The sequence below is a fragment of the Dendrobates tinctorius genome, unplaced genomic scaffold, assembly GCF_039654945.1.
Source record: "Dendrobates tinctorius isolate UK_male_01 unplaced genomic scaffold, ASM3965494v1 ptg000251l, whole genome shotgun sequence".
NCBI lineage: Eukaryota > Metazoa > Chordata > Amphibia > Anura > Dendrobatidae > Dendrobates > Dendrobates tinctorius.
Window position 1 is genome coordinate 3,516,309 of NW_027361918.1, and position 26,484 is coordinate 3,542,792.

General features: G+C 45.5%; 1 protein-coding gene across 4 annotated transcripts in view; it reads right to left on the reverse strand.

The window, feature by feature from the left end:
• Positions 1 to 279: 279 nt before the first annotated feature.
• The window catches only part of LOC141065415 (uncharacterized), a 63,453-nt gene continuing 37,248 nt past the window's right edge, over positions 280 to 26,484 (reverse strand). Inside the window, exons 3-7 of one of the 4 annotated variants that reach the window (XM_073557890.1) lie at positions 20,142 to 20,318; positions 8,934 to 9,125; positions 8,670 to 8,834; positions 3,804 to 3,927; positions 280 to 3,338 (exon numbers count right to left, since the gene is read on the reverse strand). In XM_073557890.1, the coding sequence (XP_073413991.1) occupies positions 1,426 to 3,338; positions 3,804 to 3,927; positions 8,670 to 8,834; positions 8,934 to 9,125; positions 20,142 to 20,318 (2,571 nt within the window). In that variant the 3' untranslated portion in view covers positions 280 to 1,425. Of the gene's footprint in view, positions 3,339 to 3,803; positions 3,928 to 8,669; positions 9,126 to 20,141; positions 20,319 to 22,456; positions 22,601 to 26,484 lie in introns of all 4 variants that reach the window. The other 3 variants (XM_073557891.1, XM_073557889.1, XM_073557892.1) reach the window with 3 other exon arrangements.

Here is a 26,484-nt window from a genome sequence, read left to right on the forward strand (position 1 = left end):
AATGGATTTAGAGCATAAAATGGAGACTGACTTCCCACAATACATACACACGTTTGTCCGGAATGCCTACTACAATTTAGTTTTTACTTAAACGATTGGTTCATGTGGAGAATCTGCCATGTGTACCGGCACACCGGCTCTTCACGGTGCACAGGAACAGCACCGGTACCTATAGAGCGCTCATCTGAACGAGCCACACGGAAACTAATCACGGAGCCGTCGGGAGGACGGACACTCGACTTATTACAGAGGAAGAAGACAGATTGCAGCAGACATGGAGAAAGTCTTCAATGCTTTATTCTATAATGATTACAATATTGTTCTAATATCCGCGATGGTGAGTGGGAAGGCTCACCCTGACGCGTTTCTGGCGGACCGCCCTTAGTCACAGAGTGTATCAGGGAATCATGGGATATACCATTTAAAGCAACCAACCACCAATCATGAGAACCGCAGAAAACCACGTGGACATAGAAATTATAAGAATAAATGTAACAAAATGCAATTAATACAGCGCTATATGGAATACGGACAAACTCCTAATTAGAGAACACTATCAATACTACAGGTCAGTAATTACACACAGTGTCATTTCTATAAGTCATTCCTATGGGTGCTTCGTGTCCAACCTAATCCCGGACGCCTTCCTCAATAACACTTTTCCCACCAGTCTCCTCCTCTATCTGGACGATTAACTCTCTCAATTCCAAAGAATGTGAGACTTTGGCTGTTCCCATTATCTGTCTCCAAAAAAATGTCTGGTTACCCCCGAATGTGTCCTGTTGTTACTGGTAATGTTTGTAGATGTTCCAATACTCTGTTTTCGGCTCGTACATCCCACATATTTAAGGTTACATGAATTGCATTGTACAGTACACAACATAACTGGTGTTACCATTAATAAGGGAATTCAGATTCCAGATGTCATTGATGTTCTGTGTCTTATGTGGAAATTGACCCGTTACATTTAGTGCCTGCAGACTTGAGAAACCTTTGATGGAAAGCCAAGCTGTTCTAAACTGCTCCCGATACATACCGGGGGACGGCATATTACCGAGGGGACGCCCTCTATTAGACACTCACTAAATCAACAGGAAGGGAGAGCAGCGGCTGGCCGACCACTTCCTGTTATTTACTTATGTCCGAAGGCGGGGACAGTGAAGCTGGCGCTGATTGGGCGCAGAGCTCATGTGACATAACCTCACGTGAACACCGGGACGACGAGTGCAGACACCGCTGAAGTGTTGCCAACACGTGAGGTGAGTATAAGGGTTATTTTAAAGGGGACAAACATTCAAATTAAAATGGGGTTGTCCTAGCAGTGGACCCCTTTCATACATATAACATTTTTGACTAGCAGAACAAAAAAATATGTTTATCCTTTGTAAAATTGGAAAAATTGTTGTAAATATCTGTAACAATGTTTCATACTAAACAGCTCCCCCCCTGTGTGTGACTTCTCTGATGACTATAAAGTTTGTCTTTGCTAATAAAGCTTTTTCCGCATTCGGAGCACGAGTACGGCTTCTCTACTGTGTAACTTCTCTGATGTTTAACCTGAAAGGATTCTTTTAAAGAAACATTTTCCACGCTCTGAACATGAATTTTCTTATGTCTGAGAAGACTTGATTCATATATAAAAGAGATCCCACATTCGCTACATGTAACTGGATTCTCTCCAGTGTGATCTATTTGATGAGAACTTAGCTGAGCTTCAGTATTAAAACATTTCCCACATTCTGAGCATGAATACGACTTTTCTCCTGTGTGCATTTTCACATGAGTAATAAGATTTGATTTACTCATAAAGAATTTTCCACATTCTGAACATGTATACGCATTTCCTGTGTGAATTCTCTCATGTGCAGTAAGACTTGGTTTACATCTAAAAACTTTCTGACATTTTGAACATGAATACGGCTTCTCTCCTGTGTGATTTAACCTACGAGCAATAATATCTGATTTTTCTCTAAAACATTTCCCATATTCTGAAAAAGAATACGACTTCTCTTCTGTGTGAATTTTCTCATGCGTAATAAGATTGGATTTATGTGTAAAACTTTTCTGACAAACTGAACATGAATAAGGCGTCTCTCCTGTGTGAACTTTCTCATGCGCAATAAGACTTGATTTATATGTAAAACTTTTCTGACATATTGAACATGAATATGGCTTTTCTCCTGTATGAATTCTCTGATGTATAACAAGACTTGATTTTAAAGTAAAACATTTCCCACATTCTGAACATGAATACGGCTTCTCTCCTGTGTGAATTAACCTATGTGTAACAATATGTGATTTTTTTTTATAACATTTCCCACATTCTGAACATGAATACGGCTTCTCTCCTGTGTGAAAACTCTTATGCTTATTAAGAGTTGATTTATGTAGAAAACATTTCCCACATTCTGAACAAGAATGCGGTTTTACTCCCGTGTGAATTCTCTCATGTGAAATAAGACTTGATTTATATGTAAAATTTTTCTGACATACCGAACATGAATATGGCTTCTCTCCTGTGTGAATTCTCTCATGTTTAACAAGATATGATTTTATAATAAAACATTTTCCACAAACTGAACACGAGTAAGGCTTCTCTCCTGTGTGAATTCTCTGATGTGTAGCAAGATGTGATTTCATAATAAAACATTTCCCACATTCTGAACATGAATATGGCTTCACTTTATGTATTTTCTCATGTTTAGTATGATCTGATTTATCTATAAAACATTTTCCACATGCTGAACATGAAAATGGCCTTTCTCCTGTATGAATTCTCTGATGTCTAACAAGAAGAACTTTGAGTGAAAAACATTTTTCACATTCTGAACATGAATACGGCTTCTCTCCTGTGTGAATTCTCTCATGTCTAACAAGATCCGATTTACCTATAAAACATTTTTCACATTCCGAACATGAAAACGGCCTTTTTCCTTTGTGAATTATCTTATGTTTAAGAAGGTTAGATTTTTGGGAAAAACATTTCCCACAGTCTGAACATGAATACGGCATCTCAATTTTGTGACTTTTCTCATGTGAAACAAGATTTGATTTGCTTATAAAATTCTTCCCACATTCTGAACATGAGTATGGCTTCTCTCCTGTATGTATTCTCTGATGTCTAGTAAGATGATATTTGTCTGGAAAGCATTTCTTACATTCTGAACATGAATATGGCTTCTCTCTTGTGTGACTTCTCTTACATTTAACAAGATGTTCTCGATGTACATTAAGGGTAGTAGCATTTTCTCTTGAGGACTGATAAATGATATCTTCATCTTTCACGTTATATGCTAGAGATAACATGACATTTTCTCCAGGACGATCACTTGCACTTTCTGTTGGAAACAAAAATAGTTTTCTTTTTTAAATCACAACTTTAAACGTAAAGGCCCATCCATGTCCCACCTCTGATCAAGGATGGAGGATCTAGAAGAAATGTTATGGAATTCAATGGACATTAATGGTGAATCAGGTGGTCACCAGGGAAACAGAAGATGCAGAATATGGGATCCTACAATGGTTCTTGCTTCCTCAAAAACTGTGTCTGAGATGTTTTCATCAATCATTAGGTGTAGCACATAGGAGACCTTGGACTTCCAGACCAAGAGGAGACTTGCTCCTCTTCCATGATCATCAGTGCACATTCAGACACGGGCAAAATCATATTACAACCAAATAATTATACAAATGGTAATTATAGACACGAGTATGCATGGCCTTGGACAGTAGTGAGGATGTATTATATCTGCCAGTGTCAACCATGGCACAGCCACAAACTAATGACTGAGGTCTCCTCTTACCTGGTGACACAAGAGGCCGGTGCTCCTCCACCACAACGTCCTTATACTGATCCCAGTGTCCTTCTACATAATCCCACTCCTCCATGGAGAAATAGAGAGCGACGTCCTGACACCGGAGAGGAACCTGACAACCAACGAGAGAGACATCACCCAGAATCCTCCAGTGTACACTGTATAATCTCCCAGCAGTCTCCTCTCCTCACCCAGAATCCTCCAGTGTATACTGTATAATCTCCCAGCAGTCTCCTCTCATCACCCAGAATCCTCCAGTGTATACTGTATAATCTCCCAGCAGTCTCCTCTCATCCCCCAGAATCCTCCAGTGTATACTGTATAATCTCCCAGCAGTCTCCTCTCATCACCCAGAATCCTCCAGTGTATACTGTATAATCTCCCAGAAGTCTCCTCTCCTCACCCAGAATCCTCCAGTGTATACTGAATAATCTCCCAGCAGTCTCCTCTCCTCACCCAGAATCCTCCAGTGTACACTGAATAATCTCCCAGCAGTCTCCTCTCATCACCCAGAATCCCCCAGAATCCCCCATTGTATACTGTATAATCTCCCAGCAGTCTCCTCTCCTCACCCAGAATCCTCCAGTGTACACTGTATAATCTCCCAGCAGTCTCCTCTCATCACCCAGAATCCTCCAGTGTATACTGTATAATCCCCCAGCAGTCTCCTCTCATCACCCAGAATCCTCCAGTGTATACTGTATAATCTCCCAGCAGTCTCCTCTCATCACCCAGAATCCTCCACTGTATACTGTATAATCTCCCAGAAGTCTCCTCTCCTCACCCAGAATCCTCCAGTGTATACTGAATAATCTCCCAGCAGTCTCCTCTCCTCACCCAGAATCCTCCAGTGTACACTGAATAATCTCCCAGCAGTCTCCTCTCATCACCCAGAATCCCCCATTGTATACTGTATAATCTCCCAGCAGTCTCCTCTCCTCACCCAGAATCCTCCAGTGTACACTGTATAATCTCCCAGCAGTCTCCTCTCATCACCCAGAATCCTCCAGTGTATACTGTATAATCTCCCAGCAGTCTCCTCTCATCACCCAGAATCCTCCAGTGTATACTGTATAATCTCCCAGCAGTCTCCTCTCATCACCCAGAATCCTCCAGTGTATACTGTATAATCTCCCAGCAGTCTCCTCTCATCACCCAGAATCCTCCAGTGTATACTGTATAATCTCCCAGAAGTCTCCTCTCCTCACCCAGAATCCTCCAGTGTATACTGAATAATCTCCCAGCAGTCTCCTCTCCTCACCCAGAATCCTCCAGTGTACACTGAATAATCTCCCAGCAGTCTCCTCTCATCACCCAGAATCCCCCAGAATCCCCCATTGTATACTGTATAATCTCCCAGCAGTCTCCTCTCCTCACCCAGAATCCTCCAGTGTACACTGTATAATCTCCCAGCAGTCTCCTCTCATCACCCAGAATCCTCCAGTGTATACTGTATAATCTCCCAGCAGTCTCCTCTCATCACCCAGAATCCTCCAGTGTATACTGTATAATCTCCCAGCAGTTTCCTCTCCTCACCCAGAATCCACCAGTGTACACTGTATAATCTCCCAGCAGTCACCTCTCATCACCCAGAATCCTCCAGTGTATACTGTATAATCTCCCAGCAGTTTCCTCTCCTCACCCAGAATCCTCCAGTGTACACTGTATAATCTCCCAGCAGTCTCCTCTCATCACCCAGAATCCTCCAGTGTATACTGTATAATCTCCCAGCAGTCTCCTCTCATCACCCAGAATCCTCCAGTGTATACTGTATAATCTCCCAGCAGTTTCCTCTCATCACCCAGAATCCTCCAGTGTACACTGTATAATCTCCCAGCAGTCTCCTCTCATCACCCAGAATCCTCCAGTGTATACTGTATAATCTCCCAGCAGTCTCCTCTCCTCACCCAGAATCCTCCAGTGTACACTGTATAATCTCCCAGCAGTCTCCTCTCATCACCCAGAATCCTCCAGTGTATTCTGTATAATCTCCCAGCAGTCTCCTCATCACCCAGAATCCTCCAGTGTATACTGTATAATCTCCCAGCAGTCTCCTCATCACCCAGAATCCTCAAGTGTATACTGTATAATCTCCCAGCAGTCTCCTCTCATCACCCAGAATCCTCCAGTGTACACTGTATAATCTCCCAGCAGTCTCCTCTCCTCTCATCACCCAGAATCCTCCAGTGTATACTGTATAATCTCCCAGCAGTCTCCTCTCATCACCCAGAATCCTCCAGTGTACACTGTATAATCTCCCAGCAGTCTCCTCTCCTCTCATCACCCAGAATCCTCCAGTGTACACTGTATAATCTCCCAGCAGTCTCCTCTCATCACCCAGAATCCTCCAGTGTACACTGTATAATCTCCCAGCAGTCTCCTCTCCTCTCATCACCCAGAATCCTCCAGTGTATACTGTATAATCTCCCAGCAGTCTCCTCTCATCACCCAGAATCCTCCAGTGTATACTGTAAAATCTCCCAGCAGTCTCCTCTCATCACCCAGAATCCTCCAGTGTATACTGTATAATCTCCCAGCAGTCTCCTCTCCTCTCATCACCCAGAATCCTCCAGTGTATACTGTATAATCTCCCAGCAGTCTCCTCTCATCACCCAGAATCCTCCAGTGTACATTGTATAATCTCCCAGCAGTCTCCTCTCATCACCCAGAATCCTCCAGTGTACACTGTATAATCTCCCAGCAGTCTCCTCTCATCACCCAGAATCCTCCAGTGTACACTATATAATCTCCCAGCAGTCTCCTCTCATCACCCAGAATCCTCCAGTGTACACTGTATAATCTCCCAGCAGTCTCCTCTCATCACCCAGAATCCTCCAGTGTATATTGTATAATCTCCCAGCAGTCTCCTCTCATCACCCAGAATCCTCCAGTGTATATTGTATAATCTCCCAGCAGTCTCCTCTCATCACCCAGAATCCTCCAGTGTATACTGTATAATCTCCCAGCAGTCTCCTCTCCTCTCATCACCCAGAATCCTCCAGTGTACACTATATAATCTCCCAGCAGTCTCCTCTCATCCCCCAGAATCCTCCAGTGTACACTGTATAATCTCCCAGCAGTCTCCTCTCATCCCCCAGAATCCTCCAGTGTATACTGTATAATCTCCCAGCAGTCTCCGCTCATCACCCAGAATCCTCCAGTGTATACTGTATAATCTCCCAGCAGTCTCCTCTCATCCCCCAGAATCCTCCAGTGTATACTGTATAATCTCCCAGCAGTCTCCTCTCATCCCCCAGAATCCTCCAGTGTATACTGTATAATCTCCCAGCAGTCTCCTCTCATCCCCCAGAATCCTCCAGTGTATACTGTATAATCTCCCAGCAGTCTCCTCTCATCACCCAGAATCCTCCAGTGTATACTGTATAATCTCCCAGCAGTCTCCTCTCATCACCCAGAATCCTCCAGTGTATACTGTATAATCTCCCAGCAGTCTCCTCTCATCACCCAGAATCCTCCAGTGTATACTGTATAATCTCCCAGCAGTCTCCTCTCATCACCCAGAATCCTCCAGTGTATACTGTATAATCTCCCAGCAGTCTCCTCTCATCACCCAGAATCCTCCAGTGTATACTGTATAATCTCCCAGCAGTCTCCTCTCATCACTCAGAATCCTCCAGTGTACACTGTATAATCTCCCAGCAGTCTCCTCTCATCACCCAGAATCCTCCAGTGTATACTGTATAATCTCCCAGCAGTCTCCTCTCATCACCCAGAATCCTCCAGTGTATACTGTATAATCTCCCAGCAGTCTCCTCTCATCACCCAGAATCCCCCAGTGTATACTGTATAATCTCCCAGCAGTCTCCTCTCATCACCCAGAATCCTCCAGTGTATACTGTATAATCTCCCAGCAGTCTCCTCTCATCACCCAGAATCCTCCAGTGTATACTGTATAATCTCCCAGCAGTCTCCTCTCATCACCCAGAATCCTCCAGTGTATACTGTATAATCTCCCAGCAGTCTCCTCTCATCACCCAGAATCCTCCAGTGTAAACTGTATAATCTCCCAGCAGTCTCCTCTCATCACCCAGAATCCTCCAGTGTATACTGTATAATCTCCCAGCAGTCTCCTCTCATCACCCAGAATCCTCCAGTGTATACTGTATAATCTCCCAGCAGTCTCCTCTCATCACCCAGAATCCTCCAGTGCATACTGTATAATCTCCCAGCAGTCTCCTCTCATCACCCAGAATCCTCCAGTGTATACTGTATAATCTCCCAGCAGTCTCCGCTCATCACCCAGAATCCTCCAGTGTACACTGTATAGTCTCCCAGCAGTCTCCTCTTCTCTCATCACCCAGAATCCCCCAGTGTAGTCTCCTCTCATCACCCAGAATCCCCCAGTGTAGTCTCCTCTCATCACCCAGAATCCTCCAGTGTATACTGTATAATCTCCCAGCAGTCTCCTCTCATCACCCAGAATCCTCCAGTGTACACTGTATAGTCTCCCAGCAGTCTCCTCTTCTCTCATCACCCAGAATCCCCCAGTGTAGTCTCCTCTCATCACCCAGAATCCCCCAGTGTAGTCTCCTCTCATCACCCAGAATCCCCCAGTGTAGTCTCCCAGCAGTCTCCTCTCATCACCCAGAATCCCCCAGTGTAGTCTCCCAGCAGTCTCCTCTCATCACCCAGAATCCCCCAGTGTAGTCTCCCAGCAGTCTCCTCTCCTCTCCCAGAATCCCCCAGTGTAGTCTCCCAGCAGTCTCCTCTCCTCTCCCAGAATCCCCCAGTGTAGTCTCCCAGCAGTCTCCTCTCCTCTCCCAGAATCCCCCAGTGCAGTCTCCCAGCAGTCTCCTCTCCCAGAATCCCCCAGTGCAGTCTCCCAGCAGTCACCTCTCCGGTCAGCAGCTCGGTGATCTTGTTGGCCAGTTCTAGGACCTTCTTCTCTGGTGTCGGGCAGTGCAGGGGTTCTGTGATGGGGCTCGGGATCTTGCTCCGCCCTCCGGACATACAGGGAGTCACACGGTCCCCGGACGTCTTCTTCACCACCGTGTGCTCCTGTGTACAGTGACAGACGCCGATCACCACAGATTCTATCCATCTTTTCAGTCCTGTTCTATTAATAGAGATCAGAGTGATCTCATGGGAGACTCTCACCTTTCCCTTTAACAAGTCCATTATCTCCAGGGCGAGGAGTAATACTCTTGCCGTCATGTTGCTTTTGTCCTGGTCGATCCTCGTTGGGTCATTTTTCCTCCTGACGTCCTGGTCCTGATCCTTCTGTCCTTCCATGTACTCCCACTCCTCCATGGAGAAATAGACAGCGGCATCCTGACACCTGACAGGAACCTGACAGACAAACAGTTAGGTGCAGAAATCATTGGCCAGGGATGAGTCCTCGTGATTTCACCTCTGCAGGTCGCTAGTTAGGATGTAAAATGAAACAACAGATGAAATTGAAGAGGATGACTAAAAATCTCTTGTGAAACGTTTAGGAATTGCAGCCATTTTTCTTCAAATCATCTTCATTTCAGGGGCTCAAAAGGAATTGGACAAATAAATTTCCCATAAATAAAATGTTCATTTTTAATTCTTTGTAGAGAATCCTTTGCAGCAATGACGGCCTGAAGTCTGGAGGCCATGGACGTCACCATCGCTGGTCTCCTCCTGTGTGAGGCTTTGCCGCCTTTCCTGCAGAGACTTCAGTTGTCGCTTGTTTGTGGCTCTTTCTGCCTTCAGTTTTGTCTTCAGTCTGTGAAATGCGGCTCGATGGGTTGAGATCTGGTGATGACTCGGCTGTTGGAGAATATTCCATCTCTTTGCTTTCGCAGGATGCTTTGGGTCATTGTCCGTCTTTCCTGTGAAGCGTCGTCCAATCGTCCTTGCTACATTTGAATGAATCTCAGCAGAAAGTGTCGCCCTGTACACACAGAATTAATACGGCTGCTTCTGTCTTAATTCACATCATCAATAACCACTAGTGCCCCGGGGCTATCGGAAGCCATGCAAGCCGGCGCCATCACACCACTTCGACCATGTGTTACAGAGAACGTGCTGCGCTTTGGATCAGGAGCCACTCCAAGCCTTCTCCATACTTTCTTATATCCATCATTGTGGTATAGGCTGATGTTAGTTTTATCTGCCCCAAGAATGCTTTTCCCGAACTGGGCAGCTTCTTTAGTTGTTTTTGGCAAAGTCTAATCTGGCCAATTTTCAAGCAGATTAATGGTTTGCACCTTGTGGTGACCCCTCCGGATTTACTCTTATGAAGTCTTTTCTTTATGGTAAACTTAGATACTGATTCACCAACTTTTTTAGAGAGCACTTTTCACTTGGGTGGTTGTTGTAAAGGATTTTTTCTTCAACATGGGAAGGATTCTGCCATCATCCACCAATGTTGTCTACCGTGGCCATCCAGAACTTTTTGAGTCCTTGGGCTCACCAGTGCGCTCCTTTTTGCAGAATGTACAAGCTGTTGATTTGTACGCTGCTAACATTTCTGCTATCGCTCTGATTTTTTTTTTTCAGCCTAATGATGATCTGCTTCACTTCCATTAAGAGCTCTTTTGACCTCATGTTGTGGGTTCACAGCAACAGAATCCAAATTCCATACCAGGAATCAGCTCCAGACCTTTTACCTGCTTCACTGATAATGGATTGACGAGGGTAAAATCCCATGCAGCCCATTACAGAGCTACTGAGATAATTGTCCAATTACTTTTGGTCCCTTGAAAAAGAAGGAACTACATACTAAAGAGCTATAAATCCTAAACCTTTCCTCCAATTAAGATATGAATCCAGTCAAATTAAAGCCGAGATTAAACACTGTAAGCCCAGATTGATTGCATTGATATAAATGCATCTTATAAATGTCAAAATTTGTGTCACTGACCAAAGAATTCTGGATCTATCTGTATACCATCACCACCGAGAATCTTCCACTGTTTTTCTGCAGAATCTCCCAGCAGTCTCCTCTCATCACCCAGAATCCTCCAGTGTATACTGTATAATCTCCCAGCAGTCTCCTCTCCTCATCACCCAGAATCCTCCAGTGTATACTGTATAATCTCCCAGCAGTCTCCTCTCATCACCCAGAATCCTCCAGTGTATACTGTATAATCTCCCAGCAGTCTCCTCTCATCACCCAGAATCCTCCAGTGTATACTGTATAATCTCCCAGCAGTCTCCTCTCCTCATCACCCAGAATCCTCCAGTATATACTGTATAATCTCCCAGCAGTCTCCTCTCATCACCCAGAATCCTCCAGTGTATACTGTATAATCTCCCAGCAGTCTCCTCTCATCACCCAGAATCCTCCAGTGTATACTGTATAATCTCCCAGCAGTCTCCTCTCCTCATCACCCAGAATCCTCCAGTGTATACTGTATAATCTCCCAGCAGTCTCCTCTCATCACCCAGAATCCTCCAGTGTATACTGTATAATCTCCCAGCAGTCTCCTCTCATCACCCAGAATCCTCCAGTGTATACTGTATAATCTCCCAGCAGTCGCCTCTCATCACCCAGAATCCTCCAGTGTATACTGTATAATCTCCCAGCATTCTCCTCTCATCACCCAGAATCCCCCAGTGTACACTGTATAATCTCCCAGCAGTCTCCTCTCATCACCCAGAATCCTCCAGTGTACACTGTATAATCTCCCAGCAGTCTCCTCTCATCACCCAGAATCCCCCAGTGTACACTGTATAATCTCCCAGCAGTCTCCTCTCATCACCCAGAATCCCCCAGTGTATACTGTATAATCTCCCAGCAGTCTCCTCTCATCACCAAGAATCCCCCAGTGTACACTGTATAATCTCCCAGCAGTCTCCTCTCATCACCCAGAATCCTCCAGTGTACACTGTATAATCTCCCAGCAGTCTCCTCTCCTCACCCAGAATCCTCCAGTGTACACTGTATAATCTCCCAGCAGTCACCTCTCATCACTCAGAATCCTCCAGTGTACACTGTATAATCTCCCAGCAATCTCCTCTCATCACCCAGAATCCTCCAGTGTATACTGTATAATCTCCCAGCAGTCTCCTCTCATCACCCAGAATCCTCCAGTGTACACTGTATAATCTCCCAGCAGTCTCCTCTCCTCACCCAGAATCCTCCAGTGTACACTGTATAATCTCCCAGCAGTCTCCTCTCATCACCCAGAATCCCCCAGTGTATACAGTATAATCTCCCAGCAGTCTCCTCTCATCACTCAGAATCCTCCAGTGTACACTGTATAATCTCCCAGCAGTCTCCTCTCATCACCCAGAATCCCCCAGTGTACACTGTATAATCTCCCAGCAGTCTCCTCTCATCACCCAGAATCCTCCAGTGTATACTGTATAATCTCCCAGCAGTCTCCTCTCATCACCCAGAATCCTCCAGTGTATACTGTATAATCTCCCAGCAGTCTCCTCTCCTCATCACCCAGAATCCTCCAGTATATACTGTATAATCTCCCAGCAGTCTCCTCTCATCACCCAGAATCCTCCAGTGTATACTGTATAATCTCCCAGCAGTCTCCTCTCATCACCCAGAATCCCCCAGTGTACACTGTATAATCTCCCAGCAGTCTCCTCTCATCACCCAGAATCCTCCAGTGTACACTGTATAATCTCCCAGCAGTCTCCTCTCATCACCCAGAATCCCCCAGTGTACACTGTATAATCTCCCAGCAGTCTCCTCTCATCACACAGAATCCCCCAGTGTACACTGTATAATCTCCCAGCAGTCTCCTCTCATCACCCAGAATCCCCCAGTGTATACTGTATAATCTCCCAGCAGTCTCCTCTCATCACCCAGAATCCTCCAGTGTACACTGTATAATCTCCCAGCAGTCTCCTCTCATCACCCAGAATCCCCCAGTGTACACTGTATAATCTCCCAGCAGTCTCCTCTCATCACACAGAATCCCCCAGTGTACACTGTATAATCTCCCAGCAGTCTCCTCTCATCACCCAGAATCCCCCAGTGTATACTGTATAATCTCCCAGCAGTCTCCTCTCATCACCCAGAATCCTCCAGTGTACACTGTATAATCTCCCAGCAGTCTCCTCTCATCACCCAGAATCCCCCAGTGTACACTGTATAATCTCCCAGCAGTCTCCTCTCATCACTCAGAATCCTCCAGTGTACACTGTATAATCTCCCAGCAGTCTCCTCTCATCACCCAGAATCCTCCAGTGTATACTGTATAATCTCCCAGCAGTCTCCTCTCATCACCCAGAATCCCCCAGTGTACACTGTATAATCTCCCAGCAGTCTCCTCTCATCACCTAGAATCCCCCAGTGTATACTGTATAATCTCCCAGCAGTCTCCTCTCATCACCCAGAATCCCCCAGTGTATACTGTATAATCTCCCAGCAGTCTCCTCTCATCACCCAGAATCCTCCAGTGTATACTGTATAATCTCCCAGCAGTCTCCTCTCATCACTCAGAATCCTCCAGTGTACACTGTATAATCTCCCAGCAGTCTCCTCTCACCACCCAGAATCCTCCAGTGTATACTGTATAATCTCCCAGCAGTCTCCTCTCATCACTCAGAATCCTCCAGTGTACACTGTATAATCTCCCAGCAGTCTCCTCTCACCACCCAGAATCCTCCAGTGTACACTGTATAATCTCCCAGCAATCTCCTCTCATCACCCAGAATCCTCCAGTGTATACTGTATAATCTCCCAGCAGTCTCCTCTCATCACCCAGAATCCCCCAGTGTATACTGTATAATCTCCCAGCAGTCTCCTCTCATCACCCAGAATCCTCCAGTGTATACTGTATAATCTCCCAGCAGTCTCCTCTCATCACTCAGAATCCTCCAGTGTATACTGTATAATCTCCCAGCAATCTCCTCTCACCACCCAGAATCCTCCAGTGTACACTGTATAATCTCCCAGCAGTCTCCTCTCATCACCCAGAATCCTCCAGTGTATACTGTATAATCTCCCAGCAGTCTCCTCTCCTCACCCAGAATCCTCCAGTGTACACTGTATAATCTCCCAGCAGTCTCCTCTCATCACCCAGAATCCCCCAGTGTATACAGTATAATCTCCCAGCAGTCTCCTCTCATCACTCAGAATCCTCCAGTGTACACTTTATAATCTCCCAGCAGTCTCCTCTCATCACCCAGAATCCCCCAGTGTATACAGTATAATCTCCCAGCAGTCTCCTCTCATCACCCAGAATCCTCCAGTGTATACAGTATAATCTCCCAGCAGTCTCCTCTCATCACCCAGAATCCCCCAGTGTATACAGTATAATCTCCCAGCAGTCTCCTCTCATCACTCAGAATTCTCCAGTGTACACTGTATAATCTCCCAGCAGTCTCCTCTCATCACCCAGAATCCTCCAGTGTATACTGTATAATCTCCCAGCAGTCTCCTCTCATCACCCAGAATCCTCCAGTGTATACTGTATAATCTCCCAGCAGTCTCCTCTCATCACCCAGAATCCTCCAGTGTACACTGTATAATCTCCCAGCAGTCTCCTCTCATCACCCAGAATCCTCCAGTGTACACTGTATAATCTCCCAGCAGTCTCCTCTCATCACCCAGAATCCTCCAGTGTACACTGTATAATCTCCCAGCAGTCTCCTCTCATCACCCAGAATCCTCCAGTGTATACTGTATAATCTCCCAGCAGTCTCCTCTCATCACCCAGAATCCTCCAGTGTATACTGTATAATCTCCCAGCAGTCTCCTCTCATCACCCAGAATCCTCCAGTGTATACTGTATAATCTCCCAGCAGTCTCCTCTCATCACCCAGAATCCTCCAGTGTACACTGTATAATCTCCCAACAGTCTCCTCTCATCACCCAGAATCCTCCAGTGTACACTGTATAATCTCACAGCAGTCTCCTCTCATCACCCAGAATCCTCCAGTGTACACTGTATAATCTCCCAGCAGTCTCCTCTCATCACCCAGAATCCTCCAGTGTATACTGTATAATCTCCCAGCAGTCTCCTCTCATCACCCAGAATCCTCCAGTGTATACTGTATAATCTCCCAGCAGTCTCCTCTCATCACCCAGAATCCTCCAGTGTACACTGTATAATCTCCCAGCAGTCTCCTCTCATCACCCAGAATCCTCCAGTGTACACTGTATAATCTCTCTGCAGTCTCCTCTCATCCCCCAGAATCCTCCAGTGTATACTGTATAATCTCCCAGCAGTCTCCTCTCATCCCCCAGAATCCTCCAGTGTATACTGTATAATCTCCCAGCAGTCTCCTCTCATCACCCAGAATCCTCCAGTGTATACTGTATAATCTCCCAGCAGTCTCCTCTCATCCCCCAGAATCCTCCAGTGTATACTGTATAATCTCCCAGCAGTCTCCTCTCATCACCCAGAATCCTCCAGTGTATACTGTATAATCTCCCAGCAGTCTCCTCTCATCCCCCAGAATCCTCCAGTGTACACTGTATAATCTCCCAGCAGTCTCCTCTCATCACCCAGAATCCTCCAGTGTATACTGTATAATCTCCCAGCAGTCTCCTCTCATCACCCAGAATCCTCCAGTGTACACTGTATAATCTCCCAGCAGTCTCCTCTCATCACCCAGAATCCTCCAGTGTACACTGTATAATCTCCCAGCAGTCTCCTCTCATCACCCAGAATCCTCCAGTGTATACTGTATAATCTCCCAGCAGTCTCCTCTCATCCCCCAGAATCCTCCAGTGTATACTGTATAATCTCCCAGCAGTCTCCTCTCATCACCCAGAATCCTCCAGTGTACACTGTATAATCTCCCAGCAGTCTCCTCTCATCACCCAGAATCCTCCAGTGTATACTGTATAATCTCCCAGCAGTCTCCTCTCATCCCCCAGAATCCTCCAGTGTATACTGTATAATCTCCCAGCAGTCTCCTCTCATCCCCCAGAATCCTCCAGTGTGCACTGTATAATCTCCCAGCAGTCTCCTCTCATCACCCAGAATCCTCCAGTGTATACTGTATAATCTCCCAGCAGTCTCCTCTCATCACCCAGAATCCTCCAGTGTACACTGTATAATCTCCCAGCAGTCTCCTCTCATCACCCAGAATCCTCCAGTGTACACTGTATAATCTCCCAGCAGTCTCCTCTCATCACCCAGAATCCTCCAGTGTATACTGTATAATCTCCCAGCAGTCTCCTCTCATCACCCAGAATCCCCCAGTGTACACTGTATAATCTCCCAGCAGTCTCCTCTCATCACCCAGAATCCTCCAGTGTACACTGTATAATCTCCCAGCAGTCTCCTCTCATCACCCAGAATCCTCCAGTGTATACTGTATAATCTCCCAGCAGTCTCCTCTCATCACCCAGAATCCTCCAGTGTATACTGTATAATCTCCCAGCAGTCTCCTCTCATCACCCAGAATCCTTCAGTGTATACTGTGTAATCTCCCAGCAGTCTCCTCTCATCACCCAGAATCCTCCAGTGTACACTGTATAATCTCCCAGCAGTCTCCTCTCATCACCCAGAATCCCCCAGTGTATACTGTATAATCTACCAGCAGTCTCCTCTCATCACCCAGAATCCTCCAGTGTATACTGTATAATCTCCCAGCAGTCTCCTCTCATCACCCAGAATCCCCCACTATATACTGTATAATCTCCCAGCAGTCTCCTCTCATCACCCAGAATCCCCCAGTGTATACTGTATAATCTCCCAGCAGTCTCCTCTCATCACCCAGAATCCTCCAGTGTACACTGTATAATCTCCCAGCAGTCTCCTCTCATCACCCAGAATCCTCCAGTGTACACTTTATAATCTCCCAGCAGTCTCCTCTCATCACCCAGAATCCCCCAGTGTATACTGTATAATCTCCCAGCAGTCTCCTCTCATCACCCAGAATCCCCCAGTGTACACTGTATAATCTCCCAGCAGTCTCCTCTCATCACCCAGAATCCTCCAGTGTACACTGTATAATCTCCCAGCAGTCTCCTCTCATCACCCAGAATCCTCCAGTGTATACTGTATAATCTCCCAGCAGTCTCCTCTCATCACCCAGAATCCTCCAGTGTATACTGTATAATCTCCCAGCAGTCTCCTCTCATCACCCAGAATCCTTCAGTGTATACTGTGTAATCTCCCAGCAGTCTCCTCTCATCACCCAGAATCCTCCAGTGTACACTGTATAATCTCCCAGCAGTCTCCTCTCATCACCCAGAATCCCCCAGTGTATACTGTATAATCTCCCAGCAGTCTCCTCTCATCACCCAGAATCCCCCAGTGTATACTGTATAATCTCCCAGCAGTCTCCTCTCATCACCCAGAATCCCCCAGTGTACACTGTATAATCTCCCAGCAGTCTCCTCTCATCACCCAGATTCCTCCAGTGTACACTGTATAATCTCCCAGCAGTCTCCTCTCATCACCCAGATTCCTCCAGTGTACACTGTATAATCTCCCAGCAGTCTCCTCTCATCACCCAGAATCCCCCAGTGTATACTGTATAATCTCCCAGCAGTCTCCTCTCATCACCCAGAATCCCCCAGTGTACACTGTATAATCTCCCAGCAGTCTCCTCTCATCACCCAGAATCCTCCAGTGTACACTGTATAATCTCCCAGCAGTCTCCTCTCATCACCCAGAATCCTCCAGTGTACACTTTATAATCTCCCAGCAGTCTCCTCTCATCACCCAGAATCCTCCAGTGTATACTGTATAATCTCCCAGCAGTCTCCTCTCATCACCCAGAATCCTCCAGTGTACACTGTATAATCTCCCAGCAGTCTCCTCTCATCACCCAGAATCCTCCAGTGTATACAGTATAATCTCCCAGCAGTCTCCTCTCATCACCCAGAATCCCCCAGTGTACACTGTATAATCTCCCAGCAGTCACCTCTCATCACCCAGAATCCCCCAGTGTACACTGTATAATCTCCCAGCAGTCTCCTCTCATCACCCAGAATCCTCCAGTGTACACTGTATAATCTCCCAGCAGTCTCCTCTCATCACCCAGAATCCCCCAGTGTACACTGTATAATCTCCCAGCAGTCTCCTCTCATCACCCAGAATCCCCCAGTGTACACTGTATAATCTCCCAGCAGTCTCCTCTCATCACCCAGAATCCCCCAGTGTACACTGTATAATCTCCCAGCAGTCTCCTCTCATCACCCAGAATCCCCCAGTGTACACTGTATAATCTCCCAGCAGTCTCCTCTCATCACCCAGAATCCTCCAGTGTACACTTTATAATCTCCCAGCAGTCTCCTCTCATCACCCAGAATCCCCCAGTGTATACTGTATAATCTCCCAGCAGTCTCCTCTCATCACCCAGAATCCCCCAGTGTACACTGTATAATCTCCCAGCAGTCTCCTCTCATCACCCAGAATCCTCCAGTGTACACTGTATAATCTCCCAGCAGTCTCCTCTCATCACCCAGAATCCTCCAGTGTACACTGTATAATCTCCCAGCAGTCTCCTCTCATCACCCAGATTCCTCCAGTGTACACTGTATAATCTCCCAGCAGTCTCCTCTCATCACCCAGAATCCTCCAGTGTATACAGTATAATCTCCCAGCAGTCTCCTCTCATCACCCAGATTCCTCCAGTGTATACTGTATAATCTCCCAGCAGTCTCCTCTCATCACCCAGAATCCCCCAGTGTACACTGTATAATCTCCCAGCAGTCTCCTCTCATCACCCAGAATCCTCCAGTGTACACTGTATAATCTCCCAGCAGTCTCCTCTCATCACCCAGAATCCTCCAGTGTACACTGTATAATCTCCCAGCAGTCTCCTCTCATCACCCAGATTCCTCCAGTGTACACTGTATAATCTCCCAGCAGTCTCCTCTCATCACCCAGAATCCTCCAGTGTATACAGTATAATCTCCCAGCAGTCTCCTCTCATCACCCAGATTCCTCCAGTGTATACTGTATAATCTCCCAGCAGTCTCCTCTCATCACCCAGAATCCTCCAGTGTACACTGTATAATCTCCCAGCAGTCTCCTCTCATCACCCAGATTCCTCCAGTGTATACTGTATAATCTCCCAGCAGTCTCCTCTCATCACCCAGAATCCTCCAGTGTATACAGTATAATCTCCCAGCAGTCTCCTCTCATCACCCAGATTCCTCCAGTGTATACTGTATAATCTCCCAGCAGTCTCCTCTCATCACCCAGAATCCTCCAGTGTACACTGTATAATCTCCCAGCAGTCTCCTCTCATCACCCAGAATCCTCCAGTGTATACTGTATAATCTCCCAGCAGTCTCCTCTCATCACCCAGAATCCCCCAGTGTACACTGTATAATCTCCCAGCAGTCTCCTCTCATCACCCAGAATCCCCCAGTGTACACTGTATAATCTCCCAGCAGTCTCCTCTCATCACCCAGAATCCTCCAGTGTATACTGTATAATCTCCCAGCAGTCTCCTCTCATCACCCAGAATCCCCCAGTGTACACTGTATAATCTCCCAGCAGTCTCCTCTCATCACCCAGAATCCCCCAGTGTACACTGTATAATCTCCCAGCAGTCTCCTCTCATCACCCAGAATCCTCCAGTGTATACTGTATAATCTCCCAGCAGTCTCCTCTCATCACCCAGAATCCTCCAGTGTACACTGTATAATCTCCCAGCAGTCTCCTCTCATCACCCAGAATCCCCCAGTGTACACTGTATAATCTCCCAGCAGTCTCCTCTCATCACCCAGAATCCTCCAGTGTACACTGTATAATCTCCCAGCAGTCTCCTCTCATCACCCAGAATCCCCCAGTGTACACTGTATAATCTCCCAGCAGTCTCCTCTCATCACCCAGAATCCTCCAGTGTATACTGTATAATCTCCCAGCAGTCTCCTCTCATCACCCAGAATCCTCCAGTGTATACTGTATAATCTCCCAGCAGTCTCCTCTCATCACCCAGAATCCTCCAGTGTACACTGTATAATCTCCCAGCAGTCTCCTCTCATCACCCAGAATCCTCCAGTGTATACAGTATAATCTCCCAGCAGTCTCCTCTCATCACCCAGAATCCCCCAGTGTACACTGTATAATCTCCCAGCAGTCTCCTCTCATCACCCAGAATCCCCCAGTGTACACTGTATAATCTCCCAGCAGTCTCCTCTCCTCACCCAGAATCCTCCAGTGTACACTGTATAATCTCCCAGCAGTCTCCTCTCATCACCCAGAATCCCCCAGTGTACACTGTATAATCTCCCAGCAGTCTCCTCTCATCACCCAGAATCCCCCAGTGTACACTGTATAATCTCCCAGCAGTCTCCTCTCATCACCCAGAATCCTCCAGTGTACACTGTATAATCTCCCAGCAGTCTCCTCTCATCACCCAGAATCCCCCAGTGTACACTGTATAATCTCCCAGCAGTCTCCTCTCATCACCCAGAATCCCCCAGTGTACACTGTATAATCTCCCAGCAGTCACCTCTCCAGTCAGCAGCTCTGTGATCTCGGTGGTGAGATCTAGGATCTTCTTCTCAGGCATCGGGGAGTGTGGGGCTTCTGTGATGGGGCTCTCATTGCTGCTCCCTCCTCCGGATACATGGAGATGGATGATGGGAGTCACACAGTCACCTGATGTCTTCTTCTCTATTGTGTAATCCTGTATAAGGAGAGATGATGATGAATATTACACATAAGGAAACATAAGACAGTTTGTGTGTTGTCTCGGCAGCTGCCCATCCATCTCAACAGGTGAGCTCATGTGGCCCCGACTACCTGGTTTCCCAATAATAGGAAAGAGGATGAAGGGGGTTGGTGATGAGGAATCCTTTTTGTAGAAGATCAGGTTTCTTCTCTGCTAAAGGAATTTAGTTTTCTGTAGACCGGGAAAGTAACCGATTTGTAAGATCAATGTACACGACCGAACATTAGATGTAGAGATCTTCTTGCGGGCCGGGAAGGTCAGGACTATATGATGATAATCTCAGGACTGTATGGGAGGAACACATTATCCCTGTCTATATGAATTACATGACGGAGTTAGGAGGAGACATTACTTTGCTACATGTGAGGGGATGGATTCAGGAAAGTGATTGCTGGATAGATTTGTTTAAATTCAGCTTTAGGCTGAATTTAGGGACATGAAGCAGGTAGTTTGGGATATCAAAGGTTTAAACAAAAATTAAAAACAATGGAAATATTTTATCAAAACACAAATGACTACAGAATCTACTGAGGTCGCTCAGATCCTTGCAGCTTAGATCCAGAGATGCCAGCTCTGCCAGATGGTTAGAGGCAAAACACACTTGTCCCTCACACCATGATCGTTAGGTGCTAAAGGGCTGCAATGGCAACTAGAGCCTAACAATATCCACTAGGTCTGACATGTACAGAAGCCTGAAGGGTCTAATATGCATCCAGTGTGTGACAATTCAGAGGAGACATATCACCGATGCAGCTGCACTAAGGCCCAGAGATGGACCCTTACAGGAAGGGGTGTACTGCCGTAGCAGCAGACCACGGAGTTACTATAAGGGCCCTCAGTCATGTGACCCTGTGACAACAAAGCATTTTATCTTAATTATCCAGACGTCTATTTTCAGCAAGCCAGGAGGCATAAACTTATCTATATGTTCACTTTTGAATTTATATGCTTCTTTTTTTAATTGGTCAAGAGTCTGAAATGTTGACTCTTCTTAATGGACCCTGGTGCAAGCGGTTTCAGACTAGCGGACCAGAGAACCCACTGACCTCCGTGCCTATATATAGAACTTTTTATGTATAAAGAAGAGTCCCAGCAAATACCACAAGTTGGTGCAAAATTACAGTCTCACCCTTCCGCTGAGTTGCCGAGATAAGAGCAGCTGTGACTTCAGAGCTCACAGGTCTGACTACCACCACCTGTTGTATGCGGAGAGAGGAGGCAACGAGAAGATTAGAAAGCTTAAAGTGTCTTGAGATACAAGGCCAGATGACCGGAGGGTCATAACCTGGCTTCTTCGAACAACTCAATGGAGCCAGGTGACCGGTGGTTCCCAATCCTGGCTTTTCCAAATGTATCCATGGGTTCAGTGGTGGTCAATGAAGCAGATCTGTATATTTCAGGTGGGGCCATGGTCCCTTAAGCTGGCATCCTGTAGAATGTCAAATCTGTGCCCCTCGTGATGGAGTCATGATGTCTTGGCTGCTTGTAGAGTGTTCCTGACTGTGATTTTGTAAAGAGTCTCTGGTTCATTTGGATATATCTTGCTAAAGAGGCATATCCCCTTTTTATAGTTCACAACTGTTCTTCAAGCCATTCTTCACAGTTCAAGGGGAAAAGGTGAGGAGATTAACATTGATTATTTAGTTTATCCTTCAATGTTTGCAAGACAACAAACTGCATGGTCAGGTATAATGTGTAGTCAACATATAAGCAAACATCATTGTTCAGTGACCCTGCATCCCAGTTTTGCAAAGATAACAGTGCAATAAACTGTAGGAGCTGAAATAAGAGGTAACTAACAACCATTCATCAATTTCCAAATACAATTTAACCTACAAGAGTCAACATTTCAGACTCTTGACCAACCAAAGAAACAAAAACAAATTCAAAAGTCAACATATAGATAACAGTCTATTCCTCCTTATCTTACAGAAAATAGATGTCTGGAAAATTAAGATAAAATTTTGTGACGTCACATTGCTTCCCCATCTTAATTAGCCAGACGTGATAGGTTTCCGATAATATTTCCCCACTTATCGGGGACAGTCTATCAGCATGTCTTTTAGCACAGACAGGAATGTAAGAGTTCTCACCTAAACGACAACAAAACTTTTTATCATCCAGTTTCCTCAGTGTATATTCCATGTCTTCCTTGCAAATTCTCTTCACACGTAATTGACAAGAACCGACTCGTATCCACTGCGTCCACACATGGCATCCTTCGCACCCTGGAGGACCTGGATTAAATTAGATAAGAGTGTCGGTGGCCTGGTATTCAATACGTCGAAGCTGGCACAGTTCCTGTAGTTGCCGTTTCTTGGTGCGGTTATACATCCACTCTGGTGTTCTTCCTACGGCAGAGTTGATGGGAATGGACATAGTGGCATCGAAAATCTGCCGTGCATGCCTCAATGGTCAGCTGGGTCGGTCCGTATACCTCCCTGGTTGTGCAGCCCTGGAAGGTGTGAGAACACAAGTCCCCTCCAGCTTCCCCAAGCTGAGTAGTATCACACCACCGCCATCAAAATTTGAAGACAAGGGGGGGCAGCAGGTGCTCTAGCCGGCTAGCCAGAAACCGCATGGACCAGAGCTCATCTCATTGAACGCCTGTTCTCCTTTTACAGTGGGCATATTACTACTCACACAATAGAGGGTTAACGTAAGACAGTGTGGAAACAATTTATTGAACCACAAACAAACAATAACATACAATAACATACAGAAAATTCCCTGCAAATACACCAGATGGTGCAAAATTACAAAGTCTCACCCTTCCGCTGACTCGCCAGGATAACAGCAGCTGTGACTTCAGAGATTCCAGGGCTGACTACCCCGCACCTGTGGCATGCACAGAGAGGAGGCAACTATAAGCTTAGGAAACGGACAGTCCATTAAGGGACAAGGCCAGGTGACGGGAGGTGTGAAGTACAGTATTCAGATGTACGGGACATCTTGTTGTCAAAGACACCATTTTTGTGCTTGGACCGCCATTTTGTTGTTTACCAGATAAATTCTGTAACTAGGGTAAAGTTCACGGTTGTAATAAAACCAGATTGTTCCAGTCTGAACAAGATATAACATATGAGACCCTGATGAATGTGCTATTGTTCTATTCTCTATGCCACGTAACTAGGGACATAAATGTAGTTTCCGGTTTTCTTGCAATACTATTGGCTTATAAAGTAAATGTGTTACAACGATGCTATTGGTAGCTGTGTGCTTTGCATAACTAAGCAGAAATCTATGTAATGTGTGACTCAATAAACGGGGTTAGCGATCTGCCTTGATCCTCCCATACAGAGACTCATCTCTGTCTTGTCATTCTCAGTTGCTAGCAACGCCCTGTAGATTAATTTGTAATTCACTTGGTTAACCATGAAGGGTCAATTCAGATCCTCCCTCGAAAGAGGGTCATAACCTTGCTTGTCTGAATATCTTAATGGAGCCAGGTGACTGGTGGGTCCCAAACCTGGCTTTCCCTAACGTATCCAAGGAGAATGTGGTAACCGGTGGGTCCAAATCCTGGCTACACCAAATATATCCATGGGCTCAGGGATGGTCAATGGAGCAGGTCTGCATTCTTTAAGCAGGGGCCGTGGTCTCCTAAGCTTGCATCGTGTAGAATGTCATATCTGTGTCCTTCTTGACGGAGCCATGATATTGGCTGTGGTCTTGTATAGTGTTTGTGGTTGTGCCTTCGTAAAGAATCTTTGGATCTCTGGATGTATCTTGTTACAGAGGCATATACCCTTTTTTATTGCTCACAACTGGTCTTAAAGCAATTATTCACAGGTCAAGGGGAAGGGATGATGACATTAACGTACATTGTTTGATTATTTAGCTTATCCTTCAATGTGTGTAAGTCAACAAACTGCTTGGCCTGGTATAATGTGTAATCACCTTATCAGCAAATATCTTTGCTCAGGGACCTTGCATCCCTGTTTTGCAAAGATAACAGTGCAATAAACTGTAGGAGCTGATATAAGAGCAACTAACAGAATGGTTTTTAACAGGGAGAAATGCAAAGTACTACATCTGGGCAATAAAAATGAAAAAAGCATATATAGAATGGGAGGAATAGGGCTAAGTGACAGCACATGTGAAAAAGACTTGGGTATACTAATAGATCACAGACTGAATATGAGTCAACAGTGTGATGCAGCAGCAAAAAAGGCAAATGCAATTCTAGGATGTATTAACAGAAGCATACAGTCTAGATCACGTGAAGTCATTATTTCCCTCTACTCCTCTTTGGTCAGACCTCATCTGGAATTTTGTGTCCAGTTTTGGGTGCCACATTTTAAAAAAGACATCAACAAACTGGAGCAAGTTCAGAAAAGAGCGACCAGAATGGTGACCGGTCTGCAAACCCTGTCTTATGAGGAAAGGTTGCAGGATTTGGGAATGTTTAGTTTGCAAAAGAGAAGACTGAGAGGAGACTTAATAGCTGTCTACAAATATCTAAAGGGCTGTCACATTGTAGAAGGATCAACTTTATTCTCATTTGCACAAGGAAAGACTAGAAGCAATGGGATGAAACTGAATGGGAAGAGACACAGATTAGATATTAGAAAAAACTTTTTGACAGTTAGAGTGATCAATGAGTGGAACAGGCTGCCACGAGAAGTGGTGAGTTCTCCTTCAATGGAAGTCTTCAAACAGAGGCTGGACAGACATCTGACTGGGATGATTTAGCGAATCCTGCTTTGAGCAGGGGGTTGGACCAGATGGCCCAGGAGGTCCCTTCCAACTCTACGATTCTATGATTCTATGATTCTAAGAGGTAAATAACAACCATTCATCAATTTACAAATATCAATACAACCTACAAGAAGAGTTAACAATGATAAAAGTCTATGACTCCATGCTTACTGAAAATAGAAGTCTGGATAATTAAGATAAAATGATGTGTCGTCACAGGCCTGGTGATGCTTGACACCTGACGGCTCCCACTCCCACCAGTCCAGGCACTGAAAAGGAGGGGGTGTCAATCAGGAAGAGAGGATGCTGGCCAAAGGTAATTTCCTCATCAGACAGATGAGAGCACTCACTGGTTGGTGTTTCTGTCCTCCTGCACGGCACCACAATGGTGAGTGTTCATAAAATTATGAGGACGGCCGCACAGCACACAAGGTACCATAGTGGAGGACGTGCAGAAGAACTTACAGTGTATTTGCTGTGCCACGCACCGTTGCCTTCCCTGCATCACTGTCAAAGAGAAGAGGTCAAAAGGAGGAGAGCGGACAGCATAGGACATCAACGAAGGAGCAAGTGGGTTCTCCAGCCTCTTCCGGCTGATGTCTGACCTATATTCAGGTGAACGTCTGATATATCTGTGTCATGTATGTTTGTTTCTGTCATGTTTTTTGGACCACAAGACGAACCAAGGTTTTAGAAGAGGAGAATAGAAAAAAGTTGAACGTAAAAAATGTGGTCATGACACAATTATGGGGGCAGGATCAACTGCTGACACTGCTATAGGGGTAATACAAGAGTTTACCTCTCCTCCCAACAGATAATAGAAATATAGAAGAGTTTACCTCTCCACTCAGCAGATAATAATAGAAATATAGAAGAGTTTACCTCTCCACTCAGCAGATAATAATAGAAATATAGAAGAGTTTACCTCTCCACTCAGCAGATAATAGAAATATAGAAGAGTTTACCTCTCCACTCAGCAGATAATAGAAATATAGAAGAGTTTACCTCTCCACTCAGCAGATAATAGAAATATAGAAGAGTTTACCTCTCCACTCAGCAGATAATAATAGAAATATAGAAGAGTTTACCTCTCCACTCAGCAGATAATAATAGAAATATAGAAGAGTTTACCTCTCCACTCAGCAGATAACAGAAATATAGAAGAGTTTACCTCTCCACTCAGCAGATAATAGAAATATAGAAGAGTTTACCTCTCCACTCAGCAGATAATAGAAATATAGAAGAGTTTACCTCTCCGCTCAGCAGATAATAGAAATATAGAAGAGTTTACCTCTCCGCTCAGCAGATAATAGAAATATAGAAGAGTTTACCTCTCCGCTCAGCAGATAATAGAAATATAGAAGAGTTTACCTCTCCGCTCAGCAGATAATAGAAATATAGAAGAGTTTACCTCTCCACT